At 33.6% G+C, this 22971-nt stretch overlaps 1 protein-coding gene across 3 annotated transcripts in view; it reads right to left on the reverse strand.

The window, feature by feature from the left end:
- The window catches only part of LOC128162728 (uncharacterized), a 34770-nt gene that overhangs the window by 3701 nt on the left and 8098 nt on the right, over window positions 1-22971 (reverse strand). For 2 of the 3 annotated variants that reach the window (XM_052826068.1, XM_052826066.1), the window contains 16 exons: window positions 12908-13015; window positions 12585-12764; window positions 12072-12205; window positions 11506-11700; window positions 11053-11184; window positions 10668-10828; window positions 10240-10311; window positions 9728-9904; window positions 8014-9103; window positions 7063-7202; window positions 5912-6049; window positions 4192-4321; window positions 3776-3919; window positions 3142-3392; window positions 2338-2485; window positions 71-1969 (listed from right to left, as the gene is read on the reverse strand). In XM_052826068.1, coding sequence (XP_052682028.1) covers window positions 71-1969; window positions 2338-2485; window positions 3142-3392; window positions 3776-3919; window positions 4192-4321; window positions 5912-6049; window positions 7063-7202; window positions 8014-9103; window positions 9728-9904; window positions 10240-10311; window positions 10668-10828; window positions 11053-11184; window positions 11506-11700; window positions 12072-12205; window positions 12585-12764; window positions 12908-13015 — 5099 coding nt within the window. The remainder of the gene's footprint in view (window positions 1-70; window positions 1970-2337; window positions 2486-3141; window positions 3393-3775; window positions 3920-4191; window positions 4322-5911; window positions 6050-7062; window positions 7203-8013; window positions 9104-9727; window positions 9905-10239; window positions 10312-10667; window positions 10829-11052; window positions 11185-11505; window positions 11701-12071; window positions 12206-12584; window positions 12765-12907; window positions 13016-22971) is intronic. The other variant, XM_052826069.1, reaches the window with a different exon arrangement.

A 22971-nucleotide genomic window follows, 5' to 3' on the forward strand; every position in this document is an offset into this window, starting at 1 on the left:
ACTTTTCCATATATGTTGAGGCATCAAATATGATGAGCCATCTTGACTTCAGACATTTCGTCCCTCTTACCTATTTCTTCATCCTGTTGGCTCCTGGGAGAGGATGATCGAGGCGAGGGGAAAGGACCGGGCTTCATCATGCTGTTCGGAGAGGACGTGACATAGCCAGAAGTGGGAGTGCCCAGATAATTAGGAAACGGCTTGCGTGCACTCACCTGGGGGGTGTAGTAATTCTGAGGGGTTAGTGGAGTGTAAGGTCCTCCCACATCCGGGTTGGAAAAGCGTTTGGTGTTGTCCTTGGGAGTCTTGGGCTGACTTTTTCTTAAGTTTAAGTCAAGTTTTGGGAGGGCCTTTTTGAAGGAGGTTGGTGGGTAGAGGGCCTTACTTGGGTCAGTGTCCACAACCACCTGCTGTTTACTGGGGTCACGAGGATCTTTTTCTATCGTGAATGGCCGTATAGGTCCAGCTACCATAGCCTCGTTTTGAGATGCTCCCGATTCCTGCCCGCTTAGGTTCAGGCTGGAGCTGTCTTTCAGGGAGTTTCCTGACTTGGTTTTATTGGTCTCTTCCTCAGACTTGCTGCTATCTAGCGGAGTCTCATCAACAGCAAACAGATCGTCGTCGCTGATATTCTTGTCATAATCATCAAACATGGTGTTGTGTGGCGATATATCCATACCTTGTAGGTCCAATGGAATCATCTTTGATTGTCCAAGTCCATCATTCTTTTCCTTCTGTCCTGAGGAAGCTTGAACTTCACCTTCCTCTCTCGTTACCTTGATAGATTTCTCTGCATCTGTGTTGTCTTTTTCTTCTCCATCAACTTTTTCTTTGCTGCCCACTTTTTCTTCGCTGCCCACTTTTTCTTCATTCTCCTCTGGAATATGTTCCCCAGGTGTGTGAAAACTCTCGCTCGACTTCGACTTGGAGGAATCAAAGTCAAACAAAATGGAATTGGGGAGGTTTCCTCCAATGGTACTGGTACTTGGACAACTTGTCTCAGCAGTCGGCACTTCCAAGAAATTCATTATTGACTCATCAATGGCAGAACTGGAGGAATTCCTCGACCTATTGCTGGTGCTCTCGCTCCTAGCCGAACTGCTTGGAGCCTCGCTGTCATTTTCAGGTTTCTCCATGAGGGTCTGTATGATGTGATCCTGATTGAAATCGCTGCTGCCGCCTTGGCTTCCACTGTTGAATTGTGGGCTTGGGCTAGCAGCTGCAAGCAGGTCACTGTTGCTGCTGGTCTTGGAGAGTTGTTCTAAAAGAACCTTGGTGTGAAGTCTCTCTATCTCTGTCTCATTGCTTAAAATGCTCTCAAACATAGGAATATTGTTAGGGCTTTCGGGAATTTGTACCTCACCTGTCACTGTTGTGTCTAAATGGTTTGGAGCCGTCTCGTCTTCTACATACAGCGGCAGCACAGTCAGGTTCGTTTCTTGGAAAGGAAAGTGATTCAAGATCAAATCATCATATAGATATTGCTTGATTAGCTCGCTGGGATCCTTTATGCTGTCTGACAATATATCCTCCTGTGTGGCCAGGGTGGACTTCTTCAGACTTTCCAGATAAAAAGAGTTTTCCCGACTCTTAAAATCCCCCTGGCCTTGTTCTACCACCGTTCCAGGTATTCTTAAAGATACAGCGGTGGCCTCCTTTGGCGAGCTTGGAGGAAAGTCCTGCGTAAAACTCCCATTCTGCAATATAGTCTGTAATTGAAAATCCTTGTCCGTGACTGCCGACGCGTCTTCTACCTTTTGGGACTTTCCCAGTATACTGGTGATGTCATCACAGAGAACCAGCCTGTTGTTAAAGATCTCCTCGATTTTCTCCGGGTGGTTAATGCTCTCCTCGATCTCCTCCAGAATTTCCTGGGTTTGGCCGGTCAGTCGCGAAGAGGGGAGGTGGGTGTCATCCTCGGTCAGATTTCCAGATGGGAGCACAGAATACAGGTTGTCACCACGCTCATCTGTAGTAGGTAAACAAAACAAAAATTCCAACGATTTTCTTAATTATTTTATTACTGGTAACCTTTAAAAATTTAATAGGCTGACTTTGTTTTCTTACTTTTATTCAGTGTTTCTAACATTTCTTAACTTTTTTTACTCTGTAATTGTAATTTTACTTAATTAAAGCAAAAAAAAAATAAAGATAAGGTAAAAATATAGAATAAATTTATATGATATTTTTTTTCGTTTTAGAATTTTTTTTATGAAATAATTCAATCTAATGACTTTAAAAAATAATGTGATGAACCAAAACCCCAATTATAAAGAAAAATTATTCCTTTCCATCAACCAAAAGAAGCCCTGAAAAGCTAGTTTCATTTTCACTTACTAACAAGTTGGAAGGCGTGGTGTTGGAGGAGGGCTAGAGCAGTGGGTCTGTTGACCGGCTTCTTCTCAAGGCCCTGCTCAATCAGATTCCGTACATCTGTGTAGATGTTATGTGGAATGTCCTCCAGTGGAGCCGGCTTAGTGGCTATCTGCAATCAGATTTTTAAAAAAGAGTTTTAAATTTATCAGCGTAGAATTACCAAGCACATATTTTGACAGCAACCTAAATTACACATGGTTTGCATATTCCGTATATTATATTTTCTTCTTTGTGACATTCATAACCCAGCTCCTTCCATTTTTCCGATTGTTGTGAAACATAAATAATTCATACATATATAGGTTCCTTTGGATTTATCTAACTACTGAAATATTAAAATTTGAAAATATGATTTCCTCTCCTCTCTCTGTCTGTTTTTTAAGCAGAAAGGGGAAACCTACCACTAGCTTATACCCTTCCACTTTTTTAATATCAGCGATTTTGGTCCTGAACGGATAACAGTCCAGTGTATAGAGATAATCTTTGAAATACTCATTACAAACAAATTTCCCCCAAACCTCTAGTAAGATTCAAAATACAGAAATACTCAAAAAAAAAAAAAAATTTTTGTAACTTTACTCCGATCCCAAAAACAGAAATACTGGTACTTCAAAAACCTTAGCAAAACAAACAACTATTTCTATTACTCTATTCAGTTTTTAACAAATTTTACCATCACTTTTTTTCCTTAGCTACACAAACAACTTTTTCCATTACTCTATTCAGTTTCGAACAACAATCAATCATCCAAATCATAAATCATACCAGGAACTGGAGGGCGGTGGCATTGGGGTAGCGCTTCACCCAGGGTGGGTCCCCGCTCAGGATGTGTAGGAGGACACATACAGACGCCCACAAGTCTGACTTGTAGTTGTGTCCACTGCTCTCCGCCTTCTCGGGGCTAAAATGGGTCGGCGTTCCAACCAGACCGGAAACTTTCGTGGTTTGACGTCGTGCAACTCCGAAGTCTGCCAGCACAATCTCTCTGCCGTCTTCTCTTAATAGAATGTTGTCAGCTAAAGAATGAAAAAAAAAACGACTTGTTCAAATCAAATCAATTTTATATGCCCATGAAATTTGGTTTCAATTCTGTGCTGACTGGTTCATGTAACCTGCTTAATGAACATAATACATACATGTACAAATGATTATTTTGAGAGTGTTTCTTTCTCAATTGGTAAATTTTTTTGCAAAAAGCAATTCAATTTCATCAATGCTGCTTTACTTCACTGAACTATTTCTTTTGTGTCTTTAATTTAGAAATAGCCAAAATACTCATTCCTTCTATAATAAATTACCTAGTATTTCCTAATTGTGAAGCCTATACATGTATACGCCATAATTTTTCATGCAAAATTTTTAGGCTTAAAATCTTTTTGATCCAGCTATTTCTACTTACATTTGATGTCTTCATGAATAACTGACTTCTTCTCTAGATAAACCAAAACACGCAGCAATTGCTGAAAAAGCTGCAAAGCTTTCCTCTGACTCAGACGCCTCATCAGGGTCTTCTGTGCGTTTATGATCTCCGTAAGATTACCCCCTGTAACATTAGAAGAATTCATCACTATTTTGTATCCTTGAAAAACCTCGAGGAAAAATGACAGAAGAAGAAAAGATGCAGAAGAAGTACGGTACCATTTAGTAGAAAACTTACAGCCTGTTTCAAACCTGTTATAAACCTGCCTATTAATAACATATTATTTTGCTTCGTTACCATCATTCAGATTCTCAACCTTCTTGGTGTGAACTAATTGATGCGATTATCCGTAAGTTTACACAAAGAGTTTTATCAACATGCTGAACTACACGCACCTGGAATGAATTCTGAAATAATGTAAATTTTCTCCTTTCTTCGAAGGGCCCCATGGAATCGGACAATGTTGGGATGTTCCAAGTCAGACCAGATCTTGATTTCATCCTCTCGGTACTTGGAGATGTGAATCTGTCATGAAGAGAGAGTTAAAGCCGAATTACTTAGATGCATCTGTAGCCTGTCAAAACAGATAGTTTAACTCAAACCCAGTTAAAAATACTTCAAACTTAAACCTTTTGTGTGCTTCATGCCTGCTTATTAAAGAAGCTGGTAATACCGTATAACGGGTAATTTTTACTGCTGTGATTTTTTACGAATTTGTCTTAAAATAGGGCGATTTGAATTTTTACGCGTAATTTTTTTACGAATTGGACATGTCTGTAAAAATTAAAATCATCTGTGGCAAAAGGGGTAAAATTTCACCATGACTTTGTTACAGTTAACACACATATAAATCAGAAAATCATTTTTCTGTTAACGAGTCCTCAATCAAAATGATGGTGTTTATTCATTTACCTTTATTTCATGTGATATACACTTAACTTATTCCTATTAATCTGGGTATCATCATTGATGTACACCATGTGCTCGTCTCAGTTCGATTTACGGGGAAAAAGAAAGACAACTCCATTTCAATTTTTTTCTCTTTTTCTTTCTCTCTCAAACTAAGCGATCCATTTGGGTATAGCATTGTAGATAATGGTTTGAAATAGCTTCGTATCCCCGCCATAGTTATTGACTGAGTGATTGAAATCTAGCTACTAATGTGGCGTTCTACGTAGTTTTAAAAAATACTCAAGACTCAATGAAAGATATGAACTGTTATCACCACATGACCAAAACCACTCAAATATACCTACATGTACAGCTGTCAGGGACTGAGCTGAAGGTCATCAACATTTAATCTCATACGTACGATGTAGAAAGTTTACGTGCGGTGTTTTTTTACTTCCATGAAAATTTACGCGTTTAATTTTTAGGATTATATAAAACTCGTAAAAATTAGTAAAAAATAGCAGCACGTAAAAAATACCAGTTATACGGTATGTGTAGTTAAAATACATATATAATTAGAAACTTGACTTCAATTGCCCTGATTTCAGGTGACTTAAATGTTAAACAGTTGAAAAACAACATTTTACATGTCCATATATGTGAATGTATTAAAGTATTTGATACAGAACCCCATCTCATATTCTCTATTTTCGTTAATATATGTTTACATTATGCTGTAATGTTATTGAATGTTTACAGCATTTGATGCCGTTTTGCAATTGTTTGTCTATGGTATTTATATTGAAATTGTTTGTTTACAGTATTTGATCATGTTGATACTGTATTGTAGTTGTATGTTTAAAGTATTGATGCTGTATTGCAGTTGTATGTTCACAGTATTTGATACTGTATTGAAGTGGTATATTCACAGAATTTGATGCTGTATGAAATGTATTGAAATTGTTTGAATTGTATTGAAATTGTAATGTAATTGATTGTCTATGGTATTTATATTGAAATTGTTTGTTTACAGTATTTGATCATGTATTGTAGTTGTATGTTTAAAGCATTTGATACTGTATTGTAGTTGTATGTTCACAGTTTTGATGATGTATTGTAGTTGTATGTTCACAGTATTGATGCTGTATTGTAGTTTTGATGCTGTATTGTTGTATGTTTACAGTATTTGATGCAGTAAGTTTTAGTATTTGATGTTATACATACCTTTTTGATACAGAACTGGTACTCTGTATTGTAGTCACTAGCCAGGTGACAGTTTCCAAACATGCCTCTCCCCAGATGAGTCATTCTCACCCACTGGAAGTCCTTCTGGTAGCGGTGACCCATGATCATCAGAATTTTCTGCAGGAATAAAACCCACAAAAAATTAAATTCATGAATCATTAGTAGGCACTGTTGCAGTTGTAATTATGTCTCCCTGCAGGTTGACATAATCAGTCTAAACATTCATTTCATATAGCTGTAACTATAAATTCATTAATTGTTGCACATATGTTTTATTTTCTTTTTCCACCAGATCAGTGGACTGCCTAAAATGCATGGTACAAATTAACTGACTACCTGTGTCTAGTTTTGCTAGATGATAAACCATCTAATTTTTCAAGTTTTTTTATAATTTAAACAGTTTCAATATATCCCAATACAAATTTCCCCCAATACCCAGCCCTAATTTTAACTACAGGTAGGTTACTTCCCACAGCAAAAAACTGTATACAGGGTGATTATTGCCCTTTGTTATTTGCAAACAATTTCGCCCCATTTTTAATTTGCCCAGACATACATGTAGTTGTGTTTGAAGAGAGATAATTTAAGAACATTGGAATTTGTCCAGTCTTAAATTTGCCTGCTGACAACAAGGGCGAAATGGGCGAATTAAAATGTGGGTGAATATTTCCCTGTATACAGTCTATGACCTTGAATTTGTTTAAATAATTATAGTATACTGCTCTGCACACCAGATATATAAATAGTTTTTAACTCAAACTGAAAAGATCCAACTAAAGAATGATACACGTATCTTCAATAACGTTCAAACTGAACGTTGATAAATGCATGATTTCATCCCCCTGCATTATCTTTCAATAGTTTTATTTTTCATATTTCAATAGACATCATCATGCTATGAAGTTTGAATTTTAAATGATATGAAAAATTATTTAACGACCATTGGCAAGCATTTTTTCTTCATTAATATAACATTCATGTTCAGAAATTTAATTCTCCGAAAAAAAAAATGAAAAAAAAGGGAATAATTTTTACATTTAACAATTCACAATGAAAAAAAATAACTTTAACGTAAAGGTGGTTTTAGTGTCACAACTATGAAGAAAAGAAACTCTCCTATTAAATCGTACTTTACAGTCAGGGTAGATAACTCCTTCCTCCTTGACGCTCCTCTGCAGGAGCTTGCCGTACTCCTTGTACTGCTGTCTGAGAACCTCCCAGTAATCAAGGACCGCCAACAAAATGTCCCTGTAACCGTACACCACCTCTCCTACAATTTATAACAAGAGATCCACCCACATAAAAATAAGTTAAGAGGGTCTGATGGCCATGGCCATTTTTCAACTGAATTGATCTCCTTGTAAACAAGAGTTCAGTATAAAGATATATAGAAGAATGGTCAAATTTTAGGAATTTTTCTTTGCTAAATAAAAGTTTATAGCTTAATTTACGAATCATACTGTAAATTCCTAATTAAACGCAAGGAATTAATATCCGCGAAAAATCGCGAGAAGCATCCTTCGCTTCGGATTTTAAAATCTCGCCATTATTTTCTGAGAGTTGAAAACTATCAGAAATAAGGAGAAAAGTTCAAAGTTCGCGATTTTATATTATCGCTCTTTGATACAAACTAGCGAGATCGCGGAATTAAGTACTTGCGTAATATAAAGAATTTACAGTATCTACAAATTCAAGGTAGATCTCATCTGATGGGTAATTTGTGGACCACCTATCCTCATTAACATTGCTTTATAAACGAAAGTCAATTCTAACAAAAGTTGCAGCGAAAATGTAAAGGTATAGGATTCCCTCTCCCCCCCCCCCCCCCCTCAAATAAATCTGTTTTTGAAGAAATCTAAAAGTGTGAACTTGTGCCCATTAATGCAGTAAAATAAATGTACTTTTATTGCATTCCTGCAAAAACTTGCGCTCCCAGTATGTGTGCGTAATAATTCGGGTAATATTGTGGTATGGACTGCATGTATCAATTAATTACTGTCAATAAGTTTTTTAAAGCCTAACCCCAACTCTCTTGACCCCCCACTCCCTCCAAATAAAAGAAGATTTCATGTACAATGTACCTATGCCAGGAGATCCAGTCGGCTTCTCTTTGAGGGACAAGAATTGGGTTTCTCCAAAATGAAACGGGTTGCTTCCTTCCTTAACACTTTTAAGCTGCCCGCCATAGGTTTTCTCCAAGGAAGAGGGTTCTGATGAAAATACAGATTCCTCACTTTCTACGGCAACCCCAGTGGAGGAATCCGGGAAAGCATCAGATTCCACGTCAAGAGCCTTCTTCAAACTTTCAGCCCTTTCATTTCTAAAAGAGACTTTTCGTACCAGTTTTGTCCCTGGCGCAGTGGTATTTTTTGGCATCGTAAATGATGGTGGGGGCCCTGTTACCACTGGTGATGGAGGATGGATGGGTAGTTTCTCCGAAGATGCAAATCTGTTCAAAGCTTTCGATTTTAATTTTGGTGTGCGAAAATCAATAGGCCGTAGGGCCTCAATGGTTCCATCTGGTCTTTTCTTCAAGATTGGCTCTGATCGAGAAACACGCTCTGGGGGTGGTTGAGGAATGTTCTCCTGCACATTCAGACTTCTGTCCTGGTCTTCAGGTATGATAGTTAAAGACGGCATGTACATCCAGCTAGGGCGTTTGGAAGGGGCTGGGGGATTCACTGGGTTTCCAATCCCTTGGAATCCGAAAGATGTGCCGGGATTGATGCTGGTTAAACTGGTCATGGAGAAAAATGTCTCGCCTTCATCCACTTTGCTCTCTGCAATTTCCTTTCTTTGAATGAACCCACCGATGTATTTTTTCAGTTTTCGCCATATCTTAGCTTCCTTAGTGAAGATCAATCGCGGATCCTCATTGATCAAAAACGAGATTTTCCTGCAGACCAAAACAGGACACTGTGCGCCATCATTGCTTCTCGCTCTGCAGAGAAGAACGTGTTGCTGAACCAGGCGGAACAGCTGAGTGCACAGGTTGCATTTCTGGACCTCACTGTTGCAGCTTCCAAAGTGGGAGGTCAAGGCCATAAGGCAAGGACATATGTCACAGTTTTCAAGGTCGTTCCCTGACTGTGACCTCAGGCAAATAACAAGGCACGGATTGATGTCCTCTATGAAGTCTTTTATCTTCAACATTAAATCTGGAGGAATATCCTGCAAAGCAAATGCAACATTGCATAAAGAGATGAACATAAATATTAACTGACGAAATTTTTTTATCAAACTTCAAAAAAGATAATGAAAAACAATTTTAATTAAACTATTAATAGGATTAAGCTTATTGAGATTCAAATGTCAATTTTTTTTTCAAACCACATGCAAACTTGTATTTCTTTCCCTAAGCACATGACGAACATATTCTAATACATTATAGAAGTTATCGTCAAATCTATTGATCTGTAAAACAGTTATTTATTAGTAAGTGTACATGTAATGGAAAACAATACACATCCTCTGTTAAGAAATCCTGATCTTTGATGTGTATCAAATTGCAAGAAAATAAAATCACGAATAGGCAACTTTTATTTCTAATAGATCTGAACTTTCAGAAAATAACCATCATAGTGAGATTTTAAAACGAACAAATACAAAAATAATTGAAAATATGGTTCCTCAACTGACCGTCAAATTTTGGTTGCTCATCAAAAAGCAATGAACCTTATTAGATAGTTAAACGCAAATTGAAAACATACAGTGTAATAAACAGAAATATTGAAATTCAAGGATTTTCAGCTCAAATCGTTACCATGCCTCTCAAAGCAATCAGAAGCTGTTTACCTGATCCAGATTCTGTAGTATTCCCAGAAAGTCAGTCAGCTCATGCTGACCATTTCGTAGCTTGCCGTGTTTTCTGCGATATTTAAAATTCGGATCCACCGCCCTTGATTTACCGGAGAGATCATTACTTGGTCCCCTTCTCAACTTGGGTCCTCTTTCACTGAAAGGAGGGTCCTCCTAATCAAAATAAATTTAAAAAATTTACTTTTTATTTCTTTCTTTTTTTGACAAAAGATTAGTAAGATGCTGAATATTATTCAGCATTTTATGAACCAAATTAAGTAAATTGTACATGTAGAAATAATTTCTGTAAGTTAAGTTCTTTTTAAAATTATTTAGAATTAATTTCTAATTAAGGAAGCTACTAAACCATGAATACAATAATGGAATGCAAAGATGGTAAAAATACCACTGAAAGGATTTTAAAATGATCCAATTCAAGATAAAATGATATTTATTCATTAAAAAAGTCACCATCTAACGAGTGAAAAAATAAATCTAAAACAATTTACCTTTTCATCTCTGTCTTTCTCATCATCATTGTTTCTATTTTCTTTTTCACTGAGATCTGCCTTGCTTGATTTCTGTCCACCAAAAATAAAGTTAATTTAAAAGTGCAATTAATTCTAGAGACAAACATGAAGTTTAGTGTGAAATTTCCACTTCAAATTTCAATCTTTACATCAAGTTATCTTTCTTTGTTTACATACTTGAATATTGCAAAAAAAAAAAAAAATTGTTCTTTAACCAGTATTTTTTGTTTTAAATTAAAAAAATTTGTAGTTATGAATCAGATGACATGTAATAATTACATACATTTCAAATTAGTAAATTGTAAAATATTTACTTTTTGTTTAAAAATGGGTAGATGTATTTATGCAATTTCTTTTTTATTACATGTGTACAAGTAAAGATCCAATATATTTTCACCCAGACATACCCCTGAATTTTTTCTCTCTCCTTCACTGTCCCCTGGGGAAGGACAGACAAATTTATCCCCCTTTCCTGCACAGGTTAATACGATGATGCTGGCTTTAAAAATTGGACATACACACGGCTGAATTCTCCTCTTGGATCTTCTCCCCTTGTATTTTTCTGGTCCTGTAAAATTAAAATAAAATTTGAAAGCAAAGTGATTAATGGATTCAATATAGGCAATGCACATTACAGACTATGAGAGATACCGTACTATATCCATTTTTTCGTGTACGTAACAAAATTTGTGAAAATGGAGGTAAATATGTAAACTTTATCTCTTTGTCTCTACAGTCATTTATGAAAAAAAGTGACAATTTGATCACTATTTAGTTGAACTGTAGATATACCTTTAGAGAACAAGTGTCCATTTTGTAACTCTGTGCAGACAAGCAAAGAATGGATATCTGCTTCCTCTGTCCAGACAGACAGCCAATTCTTTAGCTCGTCATAAGATTTCTGAATTTGGTTTAATCCATTTTCTGGAAAAAATAAATACAAGATAAATATTCAAACATGTATCAGTACATTAAGGTATTATAGGTTTATATTCTGTATAGTAGATGATAGCTGACACGAGAACATTACCAATGATATATGCCATATATCTGCCTTTTTTCACGTCCCAAATTTTGCCAAAATCTTGTGAATTGACTATGTTTTTTAATAAGTTATTATTCAAATTCTTGAATTTTTTTAAGCCTAAAAAAAACCAGCAAAATGATATTTTTTGCCTATTATTTATTTTGCAAATATATACGATATTAATTGTGTTCATACATTACTACATTGTATACAAATACCAGCTAGCTTGATATCCTCTCGGAGACCAGACATTGATTTGTACAAAGCATGGGGGTTGGAAGAGACGTCTTTCTCACAATCATTCTCCTTTTCTTCTTCAAGATCAGCGTCAGCAGACCGTTTTAATAAGGCATCGTCATGATCCACTTCCCTCTCAGCTTTTGGTTCAGAATCCTTGGTGTCAGAAAGCTTATCTATATATAAATTAGAGCACAACTTTATTGTCCATTTAATTTAAATTGGTTTTGATCTGTACAGGGCAATAAACCAGATCATTCAAAAATTTTCATTTTGAAAGCTGAGTCATACTATTTGTACAGTATACATGCAGATAAAAATAACATTCCAATGGTAAGAGATACATGTACATGTACCTTATATCAGGTCTATTGGCATCTAAAAACTTATGTGTCTTGATCTTTATTGAATTTGAATGATTTGAATTCAATTTATCGATTCAATTTCAAAAGTAAGAAATTAAAGCAGAAATTGGATGCACATTGATATCTATAAATATCCAGTAATCCAGTCTGACTAAAAATTAAAATACTAAGATCATTATTACTGTAAAGTTCCTTGGACAGGTCCTCAAAGTTAAGAGAGGATAGTTCTTTGGAAGAGTGGAGAGAAACCTCCAGACTCAACGGGTGGGCGACGCCCACTTCCTTCCCTAGGTCTCCATTGTGTTCCTCAGCACTTCTATAGAAATAAAGACAATTAAGGTAGCTCACTATATCAAGACTTATACTTTTAAGAGACAATGTAAAAATGGGGATTTAAATGTTTTGTTAAACTGTCTGTATCAATCAATTTGTTTGCATGAATATCACAATAGTTCATTGGTTAAAGTATCCGAACTGCAGATCTCCATTGGAGAATGAAGATCTAGCTCTGAATAAAGATATATGGGAAATCGTTTCAATTTTAAAGGTAATATATTCTTTACCATATAATGATTTATTGCCAAAAAAAAACATATGAAAAATCATTCTCTAAACATTTAAGGTAGACCTAAAGAGCACTTTGTTACCCACCCGGCCTTTTTAAATTGTAACCTTTAAACAAATCTCAAACAAACTTTTGTCTATAGAGCTGGTATGACTTGGAGTACTGGAGGGACATGTGAGCCGGGGCCTGTGATAACTGTGTTGGCTGGTTCACTGTCATAACAAAGCTGGGGGCCAAGTTTGCATATTTCAAATCACTCTCTTTAGTATCTCTATTTAACATGTTACTTTCTTCTTTGGCACAGCCATTTCTGCAAACAGAATTTATAAAAGCACAATATTAATTTGTACCTCAGTTACGCTTTTTTTTTTTTCACGAATTAATGTCGGTTTTTAAGTACGGTACAGAATCACATGTGTGTTTAATCACAGGTGTACTTATTTCCTTGCTTACCTTTGGGTGGGATTTTCCTTTGGTTCGTCAAGTTGGCTTTCATTTGCACCTGTTTCTTCATACACTTCACAAACAAGTTCTTTCGGTGATGTCTCTTTCAAATTCAACCTGTAATTAAAAATAGATACAATTGTAATATATGAAAGAATTTTTTTTTCTTTTTTAAAGAATTCTAGATGTGTTAGTTGTAGTTAGTAAAATTTTCATAGGTATGAAATTCTGTAAATACACATGAATCAAAATGCACAACAATAATGTAATTTGTATATATACATATAATGTGCAATCATATCTGTTGTAGATTGATGCAAGCTTAATAAAATATAACTGCAGAATTTTAATCATATGTAAGCTGTCCGACAATATTGAATAGAGGTGGATATATATTAGTAAGACACATTTTTTCAATATAAGAATTCAATAACATTACAGACAAATCATGTGAATCAAAGAAGGAAAACAAACGAGTTGCCAAATAAAGAAAGGAAGGAAATAAAAAAAAGCAATTAACATCATGCAGTCATGCACTGCGATAAATATAGTAATTGCAATCGCTTCCCTGTGTGTGACTTCATTAACCCCGCATACATGTTAAAATACTTCCCACATTTAAGCACTTGATGGTACCTTAACATAATATTGAATGAGCCCCATAAATTGAAAAAGACCCACCCGAAATAGCTTATAATTCCTCCTGTTAACTATAATGACCATTAATAGCTTAATTGACCTCTTCATAGTAACTGCGGTACTGCTCTCTTGCAGGGCATTTTGTAAAATTTTTGTTTTTTTTGAAGGTTGACAATTCAATGATGTTAGTTGATAAAACAAATGCAACAACGTCATATTTCAACAAAACATGTCAATTTGCCCTGCAAAAGAGCATTACCGCAGTTATCTGATGAAGGGGTCTATCATTACTCTACCAGTGTGAGATATGACATTGACTTTTGCTTCAATATTTATCTTAATTTTGAGAGTATTTATATATGTATACCTGAACAGTACTGTATTACTGGTACTTATTTGCATAAATTTGGAATTAATTGGAATCTTGAGATTTTGGGCTTTCATGAAAAATGCCCTTTATAGTCAGTCCATAACTAACTTAGACTAATGATACTGCATCGTATGATATTGTATCATATGATATGGTATTGTATCCTATGATATGGTATTGTATCGTATGATATTGTATCATATGATATTGTATCATATGATATTGTATCATATTAAAACATGTAACAAGAATTTTTATTACCCGGTTATAAATGCTTGATCTATTAATTACTAGTATATGTCTTCATTTTTGGACTATATATACATATGTATAATCTGTCTGCTTCCTTAATATGTACCTTAAATTACTTTTATGAAATATTAAATGCATGTACATGGAAGCATTGGTTTGATGAAACTTGTGCATCAGTTTTTGGAATCAATAATTATAAAGTTTAATATTTCCTGTATATATTTTATTTTCCATAATTTCAGGTTTAATTGTGTCAATATTTTGTATATTATAACTAGCAGGGCTTAAAAAATTCAATAGTTCAAGCTAGCTGATACATGTGCATTGCGAAATAACCACAATTCATCACTCAACTATGCTTTTAACCGCAAAATTGAATTTCAACTGCTACATGTAAGAGCCACATTGTGGTTGGCTTGGAAAAAAGTTTCAATTACCTCCAAGTGCATGGGCAATTTATTTAACTACGGTATTGCTCTATCTTTCGCAATGCTCATGATCATAACATTGGATATCTAGCTATAATGCTTCAAAATGCATGCATTTATAATGTCCACATCATGCTTATAAATAAAAAACAAATGTTGTGAAATAACAAATAAATTGAAGTCCCAAATGATATTTTTAAAAATCAGTAAATATTTAGTTTTAGAAATTAAAATATAAATTGAGTGGATTTAGACTATCAAATCAAAATGCACAGTGTAAATTAAACCTCTATTTAACTACTTTAACAACTTTTAAAAGAGGACATATGGTAAATCATCTGTTTATAGAAAAACAAATTCTATGCAAAATCCCTTTTTAATTGCACTATATCATCAATTATTGATTATGATAATTGCAAATTGGTTTGCAATACACTAGCTGTCTTTGGATGAGTAATTCATTAGTAATGGTACATCAGACCTAGCTTGTAGCTACAGTACTGCTCTTCCTTGAACTACTGTAAACAGTAGTTGGCCATTTCGAGTAGTCTTACTTCATATTAAATGCGAGCCTTTACATCGTTAAACGAGGAAAATTGCAAGAATATTTCATATCCTAGGATATACAACAAAGTAATATATATGTTTGCCTATAGTCATTTTTACGTTGTTCATAGAAGTACGAGGGTCAATCAAAAAATACGAAGACTTTTCTCATAGCTATTTTACTTAATGTCATATCACTACTAAATTTGGTAGACATAATTTTGCAACAGTTTCAAACAGTTTGCAAGACAAAAAGTTATTAAATTCCTTTATTTCAAAGAATTTTTCAGAATCTAATCCTGCAAAAATGAGGTCACGGCGCACGGTCAAAATTTGGGTTTTGTCAAGAATAAACCACATAATGTTGAAAGTAATATCTCTATAAATTGGGCTTAAAACAAAATAATATTGAAACCTCAAATTAAGTATAGTCATGGTATACTATGTACCAAATAATGACGGGATATGTTGTTTTGTCGAACAGATATTAGTAACTAAAGACGGATAGTCCTCTTTAGAATTGACTAAAAACATCGACGTCGCTGGATGTCACGGCGCAGCGAGAAGTACAAACAAAATGGATTTAACTCAGAAAAAAGCCGATACAAGCTGTGAAAATGCTAAATGGTGCAAAACATAAGTCAACAATTATTTGCAAGCTTGTGCTTAAATGTAACAAATTTTGTGGGGGTGATGGCAATTGTATTTTGAATATAAAGCAGTCGGAAAGAGAGTAGAATATCTGTATATATTTGGTAAAAAAATGAGTAACGTCAACCGACGTTCAGGGTTTTCCTTACTGTAAACTAAGAGATACACGGTTAGAAAATGAAAACTTTTAATAAATGATAAATGATAACTCACTTATGATCCTCGAACAAATGTGTGCAAATAAGATGTTAAGTGGTTCAGTGCCATTTTAAATTGTAAGGAGAAAGGACAAGAGACTAAGCGTGATAAAAAGATGGGGTATATCAGTCTACAAACTCTGCGTCTTTAATCTTGACGTCATGTTTTGAACGTTACCGTGCGCCGTGGTGACAAAACATGTTGTTTTTAAAAAGGGGTAACAAAAATACCGTTTCATCAAATGGACTAAAACTTCGCATATTAGTAACATAAGTGTTGGTGCACAAATTAATCTGTTAAGTATGACTTTCATGAAAAATATATGATAGACAGCCACCTTGTCTTCGAATTTTTTGATTGACCCTCGTAGTTGGTCAAAAAACTTCAGGTGATATGACGAGATCTACGTTAACGCCGACCATTTTCATGATTTTGGGAACTAAATTATGGCCAACTACTGTAACTTACTAAATAATCATAAATATTTTTTTGAGATCAGAACTCATTGACATAATCGCACCCATTTATCTTCAAACATTGTTTTGTTCTGTGTATTATTAGCTACAGTACAGTACATTAAGTAATCCCCATCACACTGTGGGAAGCATGCTGTGCATTTTGCTGCATGTTCCACTGTGCATGTACACAGTGTTTCATATGGTGCATGTATATTTCAAATGTTGAACAGAAAATCCATTCAGGCCCACCAATTCTCCGAGTAGAAGCCCATGGAGGTGGACTGTGTTGACATTGCATATTATGTCGGGCATTTACGAAATAGATACATCAAATTTGCACACCATGTTGACATTCAGAACTATCGGAATTTTTTTATATCAAATGCACTGAGAAAGAGTCATCTCCCGTATTTCTTTCATGAACAGAATATGTAGCAAATTTTTAATGAAAATTTACACGTATTTGTATCATCGTTTTTGAGTTTATCCATGCAAATGTGATATTGTGGAAACATAAACTAAAGAGCATCCCATGATTTAGATTGTAAAATCCGAAAAATTTAAACAATTTCCGAATTTTTTAAAGGAATTTTCGTTGATTATTAACAAAGCCTGGTTGAGAAAAAAAAATAATTGGTAATCTCCAAGTACCAATGATGTTAAAATATATAAAACGATTAAAAGACAGTACTCTTCCGATTTCTCGGTATTTATAAGCCCAAAATTTCGAGTCTATTATTTTAATATAGTAGTACAGATGTCTGTTAATTTATTAATATTTACATAATGTTTATCTAGTAAATGAATTCATTTGAAATTGGACATTAAGTGACCTTTTTTTTTTTTTTTTAGACAATTGCACATAGTTATTAGAACTGACCCAGGCCTAAAGATATAATTAGCACAGTGTCTGGGTCCCTTCCTGGAACTTAATATTAACAAATGTTAGATTTATTTGTAATGAGATCAAAATTCATAGACACCTGCATGCATGTATCTTTAACCTAGATGCACATTGAAGACAATTGATTAATATCAAATACCATGTTAACAGTTAGCAACCCAAAGGTTCAATTCCTTTCAGTCATTTATATAAAAGTCTATGATTTTCAAATGTCAGCCATCTCACCAGGTTACTTGAAATTTCAAAAATTTTAACTTGCATATTAATATCATTTAATGATATTTAATATCCACCCCCTAAATTAAAGTTTTAATTTAATTAACAGGGTCACCATTCAGCAGGGCATTCCTTTGTGATACAGCTGTTTGTGTTTTACGAATTTAAAAGTGTAAGAAAAGTAACAAATCAGGTTTATTTCTTTGGGGATCATCCTGTTCTTATTGTTATAGTTTGTGCTTAATAATAGTCCCAATACTAGACCTTGACGGTCCCAACCCGAGTACCACAGTCCCTAGATGGACCTGTCAGGGAGTCTCGTGTTCACATTTTAAGCTTCATTTTTGAGTCTTTTAACCCTAAATCCAAGACTCCTCTGACTGTTACCCCTGTTTTTATTATTGGGTGTTTACCAATGATAGTAAGTTACACGAGTAACTCGTACGATTAAAAATAAAATACATGTTCATCATAGGGCTTTTTTTGTCATCCCTTCCTAATTAAAAAGCCTGAGCCCCTGCCCATTAGGTAGTGAATAATACTCAAAGAATGATTCCTTATTCCTTATATACTTGAACAGTGTATTACAGGTACTTATTTGCATGAATTTGGAATTAATTGGAATCTTTGGATTTTGGGCTTTCATGAAAAATTCCCTTTATAGTCAGTCCATAACTAACTAAAGACAAATGATACTGCATTGTATGATATTGTATCATATGATATGGTATTGTATTTTGTTATACTTTCATGTTAAATACTGAAATCTGATTGGTTTAGACGCAGTTCATAATCCGTTCTATTACTCTCAGCATTAGCAACGGGTAACATTAAAAATTGTTACATGCGGCTAACTGTACGCGCATAATTTACGCCCATGTAACAATTCATTGTGTTACCCGTTGCTAAGTGTGTTGCTAACTCTGAGGGTAATAGAACGGATTATCATCTGCGTCTAAACCAATCAGATTTAAGTATTTAACATGTAAGTATAATAACATATGATATGGTATTGTATCATATGATAGTGTATCATATGATATTGCATATATGATATTGTATCATATTAAAACATGTAACAAGAATTTTTATTACCCGGTTATAAATGCTTGATCTATTAATTACTAGTATATGTCTTAATTTTTGGACTATTTATACAAATGTATAATCAGTCAGCTTCCTTAATATGTACATTAAATTACTTTTATAAAATATTAAATGCATGTACATGAAGTGTTGGTTTGAAGAAACATGTGCATCAGTTTTTGGAATCAATAATTATAAAGTTTAATATTTCCTGTATATAATTTATTTTCCATAATTTCAGGTTTAATTGTGTCAATTATAATTTTGTATATTTATTTATAACTAGCAGGGCTTAAAAAATTCAATATTTCAAGCTAGCTGATACATGTGCATTGCGAAATTCCAACAATTCATCATTCAACTATGCTTTTAACCACAAAATTGAATTTCAACTGCTACATGTAAGAGCCACATTGTGGTTGGCTTGGAAAAAAGTTTCAATTACTTCCAAGTGCATGGGCAATTTATTTAACTATTGCTCTATCTTTTGCAATGCTCATGATCATAACATTGGATATCTAGCTATAACGCTTCAAAATGCATGCATTTATAATGTCCACATCATGCTTATAAATAAAAAACAAATGTTGTGAAATAACAAATAAATTGAAGTCCCAAATGATATTTTGAAATCAAAATATAAACTAAGTGGATTTAGACTATCAAATCAAAATATGCAGTGTAAATTAAGCCTCTATTTAAATACTTTTAAAAGAGGACATATGGTAAATCATCTGTTTAGAAAAACAAATTCAATGCAAAATCCCTTTTTAATTGCACTATATCATCAATTATTAATTATGATAATTGCAAATTGGTTTGCAATACACTAGCTGTCTTTGGATGAGTAATTCATTAGTAATGGTACATTAGACCTAGCTTGTAGCTACAGTAATGCTCTTCCTTGAACTACTGTAAACAGTAGTTGGCCATTTCGAGTAGTCTTACTTTATATTGAATGCGAGCCTTTACATCGTTAAACGAGGAAAATTGCAAGAATATTTCATACCCTAGGATATACTACAAAGTAATATATAGGTTTGCCTAGTCATTTTTACTTTGCTGTTAGAAGTAGCTAGTCAAAAAACTTTAGGTGATATGACGAGATCTACATCAACGTCGACCATTTTCATGATTTTGGGAACTAAATTATGGCCAACTACTGTAACCTACAAAGATTAAAGATTTATTTGAGATCAGAATTCATACACATAACCCTTCTCAAGCATTTATCTTCAAACATTGTTTTGTTCTGTGTATTATTAGCTACAGTACGGTACAGCTCACATTAAGTAATCCCCATCACACTGTGGAAAGAACGCAGTGCAATATTTGCTGCATTGTCCACGGTATACAAAGTGTTTCTAATGGTGCATGTGTATTTCAAATATTGAACAGAAAATCCATTCGGGCCCACCTGAAAATTCACCAATGCTCCGAGTAGAAACACATGGAGGTGGACTGTGTACCAAGGAATACTTGAGCCATTTAACCAATTTTAGCAATCTTGGTATATACCGGTAGTCTATAAAACTAATTAATTCTTTCTGTTTTTAAATTAAATCGATACACTTCATTAAACGCATGTCTCTTCCTTGAACTACATGTATTAACTTACTAATCATAAAGATTTACTTGAGATCAGATTTCATAGAAATAATCGCACAAATATATCTTCAAACTGACATTGTTTTTTTCTGTGTATTATTAGCTAATAAAAATAGTTTTTGTTTTCATCAATTATAAATTAAATTCATATTTGCACATGAAAAATTAATTTTATGATCAAGCAGTTCTTGTATATAAAAACTAACTACTAACAGTAAAACTCATTTAGAACAAACAGGTTTTTTCTCAGATATAGCAAAATTTGGGGAGTTGTAGCGAAATTTACTTCTTTTAGAAGGAAGTCTTTTATAGTTTTAAACAATTAGCATTACCAAATGAATCATTTATATTCTCTGAATAAGTTTTTTTTCATATAAATCCTTCAGTTTACCATCTAATTCTGTTAACTTATTAAGTAAAGAGGGTAACTTATTTCATGCCACAATAAGCACAAATGGTAGTCATATGGAATAAAAACATGTATAGAGCGAATTCGCTATAATAATAATTACAAATTCATTATACGGATGTTATGAATTAGAGATACAGCAAAGTAAATCTAATGGTCCCTAGGATTTCACTATACCCGAGATTTACTGTAGTAGAATGTCATACAATTATGCACAACTAGACTTTGACCTGTGCATGCACAGGTTGACATTGCATATTATGTCGGGCATTTACGAAATAGATGCATCAAATTTGCACACCATGTTGACATTCAGAACAATCGGAATTTTTTTATATTAAACGCACTGGGTTAGAGTCATCTCCCGTATTTTCTTTCATGAACAGAATATATAGCAAATTTTTAATAAAAATTTACACGTATTTGTATCATCGTTTTTGAGTAATGCGCATGCGCAAGATTGTAAAATAAAAAAAATTCAAATGATTTCCGAATTTTTTAAAGGAATTTTCGTTGATATTAACAAAGCCTGGTTGAGAAAAAAAAATTAGTAATCTCAAAGTACCAATTGAATGATGTTTAAAATATATTAAACAATTAAAAGACAGTACTCTTCCGATTTCTCGGTATTAAAGCCCAAAATTTCGAGTCTATTATTTTAATATAGTAGTATACAGATGTCTGTTAATTTATTAATTATACATGTATTTACACGTACATAATATTTATCTAGTAAATCAATTCATTTGAAATTGGACATTAAGTGACTTCTTTTTTTCTTTTAGACAATTGCACATAGTTATTAGAACTGCAGACCCAGGCCTATGGATTTAATTAGCACAGTGTCTAGGTTCCTTCCTGCAACTCATTAATAAATGTTAGATTTATATGTAGTGATAATTATCAAAATTCATAGACACCTGCATGCATGTACATCTTTAACCTACACCAGACCGTTGCATGATGGAATATTGAACTGTATCTGCAGCATGAGTCTAGGCATTAATTTAATTACTTTGTAAACAAAAATTTAATAAGAAATTATGAAATATCACATGACGTCTTTTTGTCAGGTGATAATTGTAGATGTAGATTGATGACAATTAAGCTTAATTATCAAATACCACCATTAGCAACCGGAAGGTTCAATTCTTTTCAGTCATTTATATAAAAGATGAGTCTATGATTTTCAAATGTCAGCCATATCTCACCAGGTTGTTTGAAATTTCAGAAATTTTAATTTGTATATAAATATCATTATGATATTTAATATCCGCCCCTAAAGTAAGGTTTTAATTTAATTAACAGGGTCACCATTCACTATAATGATCAAGCATTTATTATACATAATATGTAAAATAATATCACTAACTAATTAACATACAAATGACTGATAAATTAACTTATTTAATACATGTGCGTCTGCACCCACATATGGTTAGTAATATAATTATCAAGCATTTATTATACATAATATGTAAAATAATACAACCGGACTTTAAAATACCACACGGAGATGTCATCAGGTCAAAAAAATGTTTTGTATATTTTAATTGTGCTCATGAAATTCAGACTAAATTGTCATGATTAATGTTAGCTGCTGGCTGCATAGATCAAGTAATTATTACTTATATTTTGTTGTTTGCACTTATTCATATCTAGAGTATTATAACTACATTAGCCTGACCTCTTAAGTAACTACAAAAAACCCCCCAGTTTTTATCTCTTTGTGACTAATATTGTTATTATTCAACATGTGTACCTGGAATTGTTTTATGTTTCTTTGTTTTGACAGTATATAAATTGTATCAAATCCATTAAGTTGAGCCAGTGAATAAATTAAATTAACTGATCTAAAATTCATCAATTTTAAAAATAGATTAGTCTTAAATTATTTAACAAAAATTACTTTAAAATTTCTGCTTAAGAATAAATTAAGCCATCATTAAAAATATATTTGTTTCCTCTAACCCGATCCTAAATTTTGAAGTTGGGTAGGTAGGTTAATAATTTTTTTTTCTACCAGGGCAGAAAATGAAAGTAAACTCTATCAAATTAGATTTCCTAAAAAAAAAAATCTACATTGTGGAAAAAAAAATTCAGTCGGCAGGGTTTAATTGGAACGGTTGCGTTTGAGGAAATACAAAGTTATTCTTTATTTTGGCCTTACTGTACATGGTACAGCATCATCACCGCACAATAAAGTTGTTATGCAATCCTTATTTCAAAGTGAAAGTATAAACTGAAAATTCAAATTGAATAATTAAATTACACGAATAAGAAAATTGAATCTTTATGTAGTAAGTCA

The sequence above is a fragment of the Crassostrea angulata genome, chromosome 9 (genome assembly GCF_025612915.1).
Source record: "Crassostrea angulata isolate pt1a10 chromosome 9, ASM2561291v2, whole genome shotgun sequence".
Lineage (NCBI taxonomy): Eukaryota > Metazoa > Mollusca > Bivalvia > Ostreida > Ostreidae > Magallana > Magallana angulata.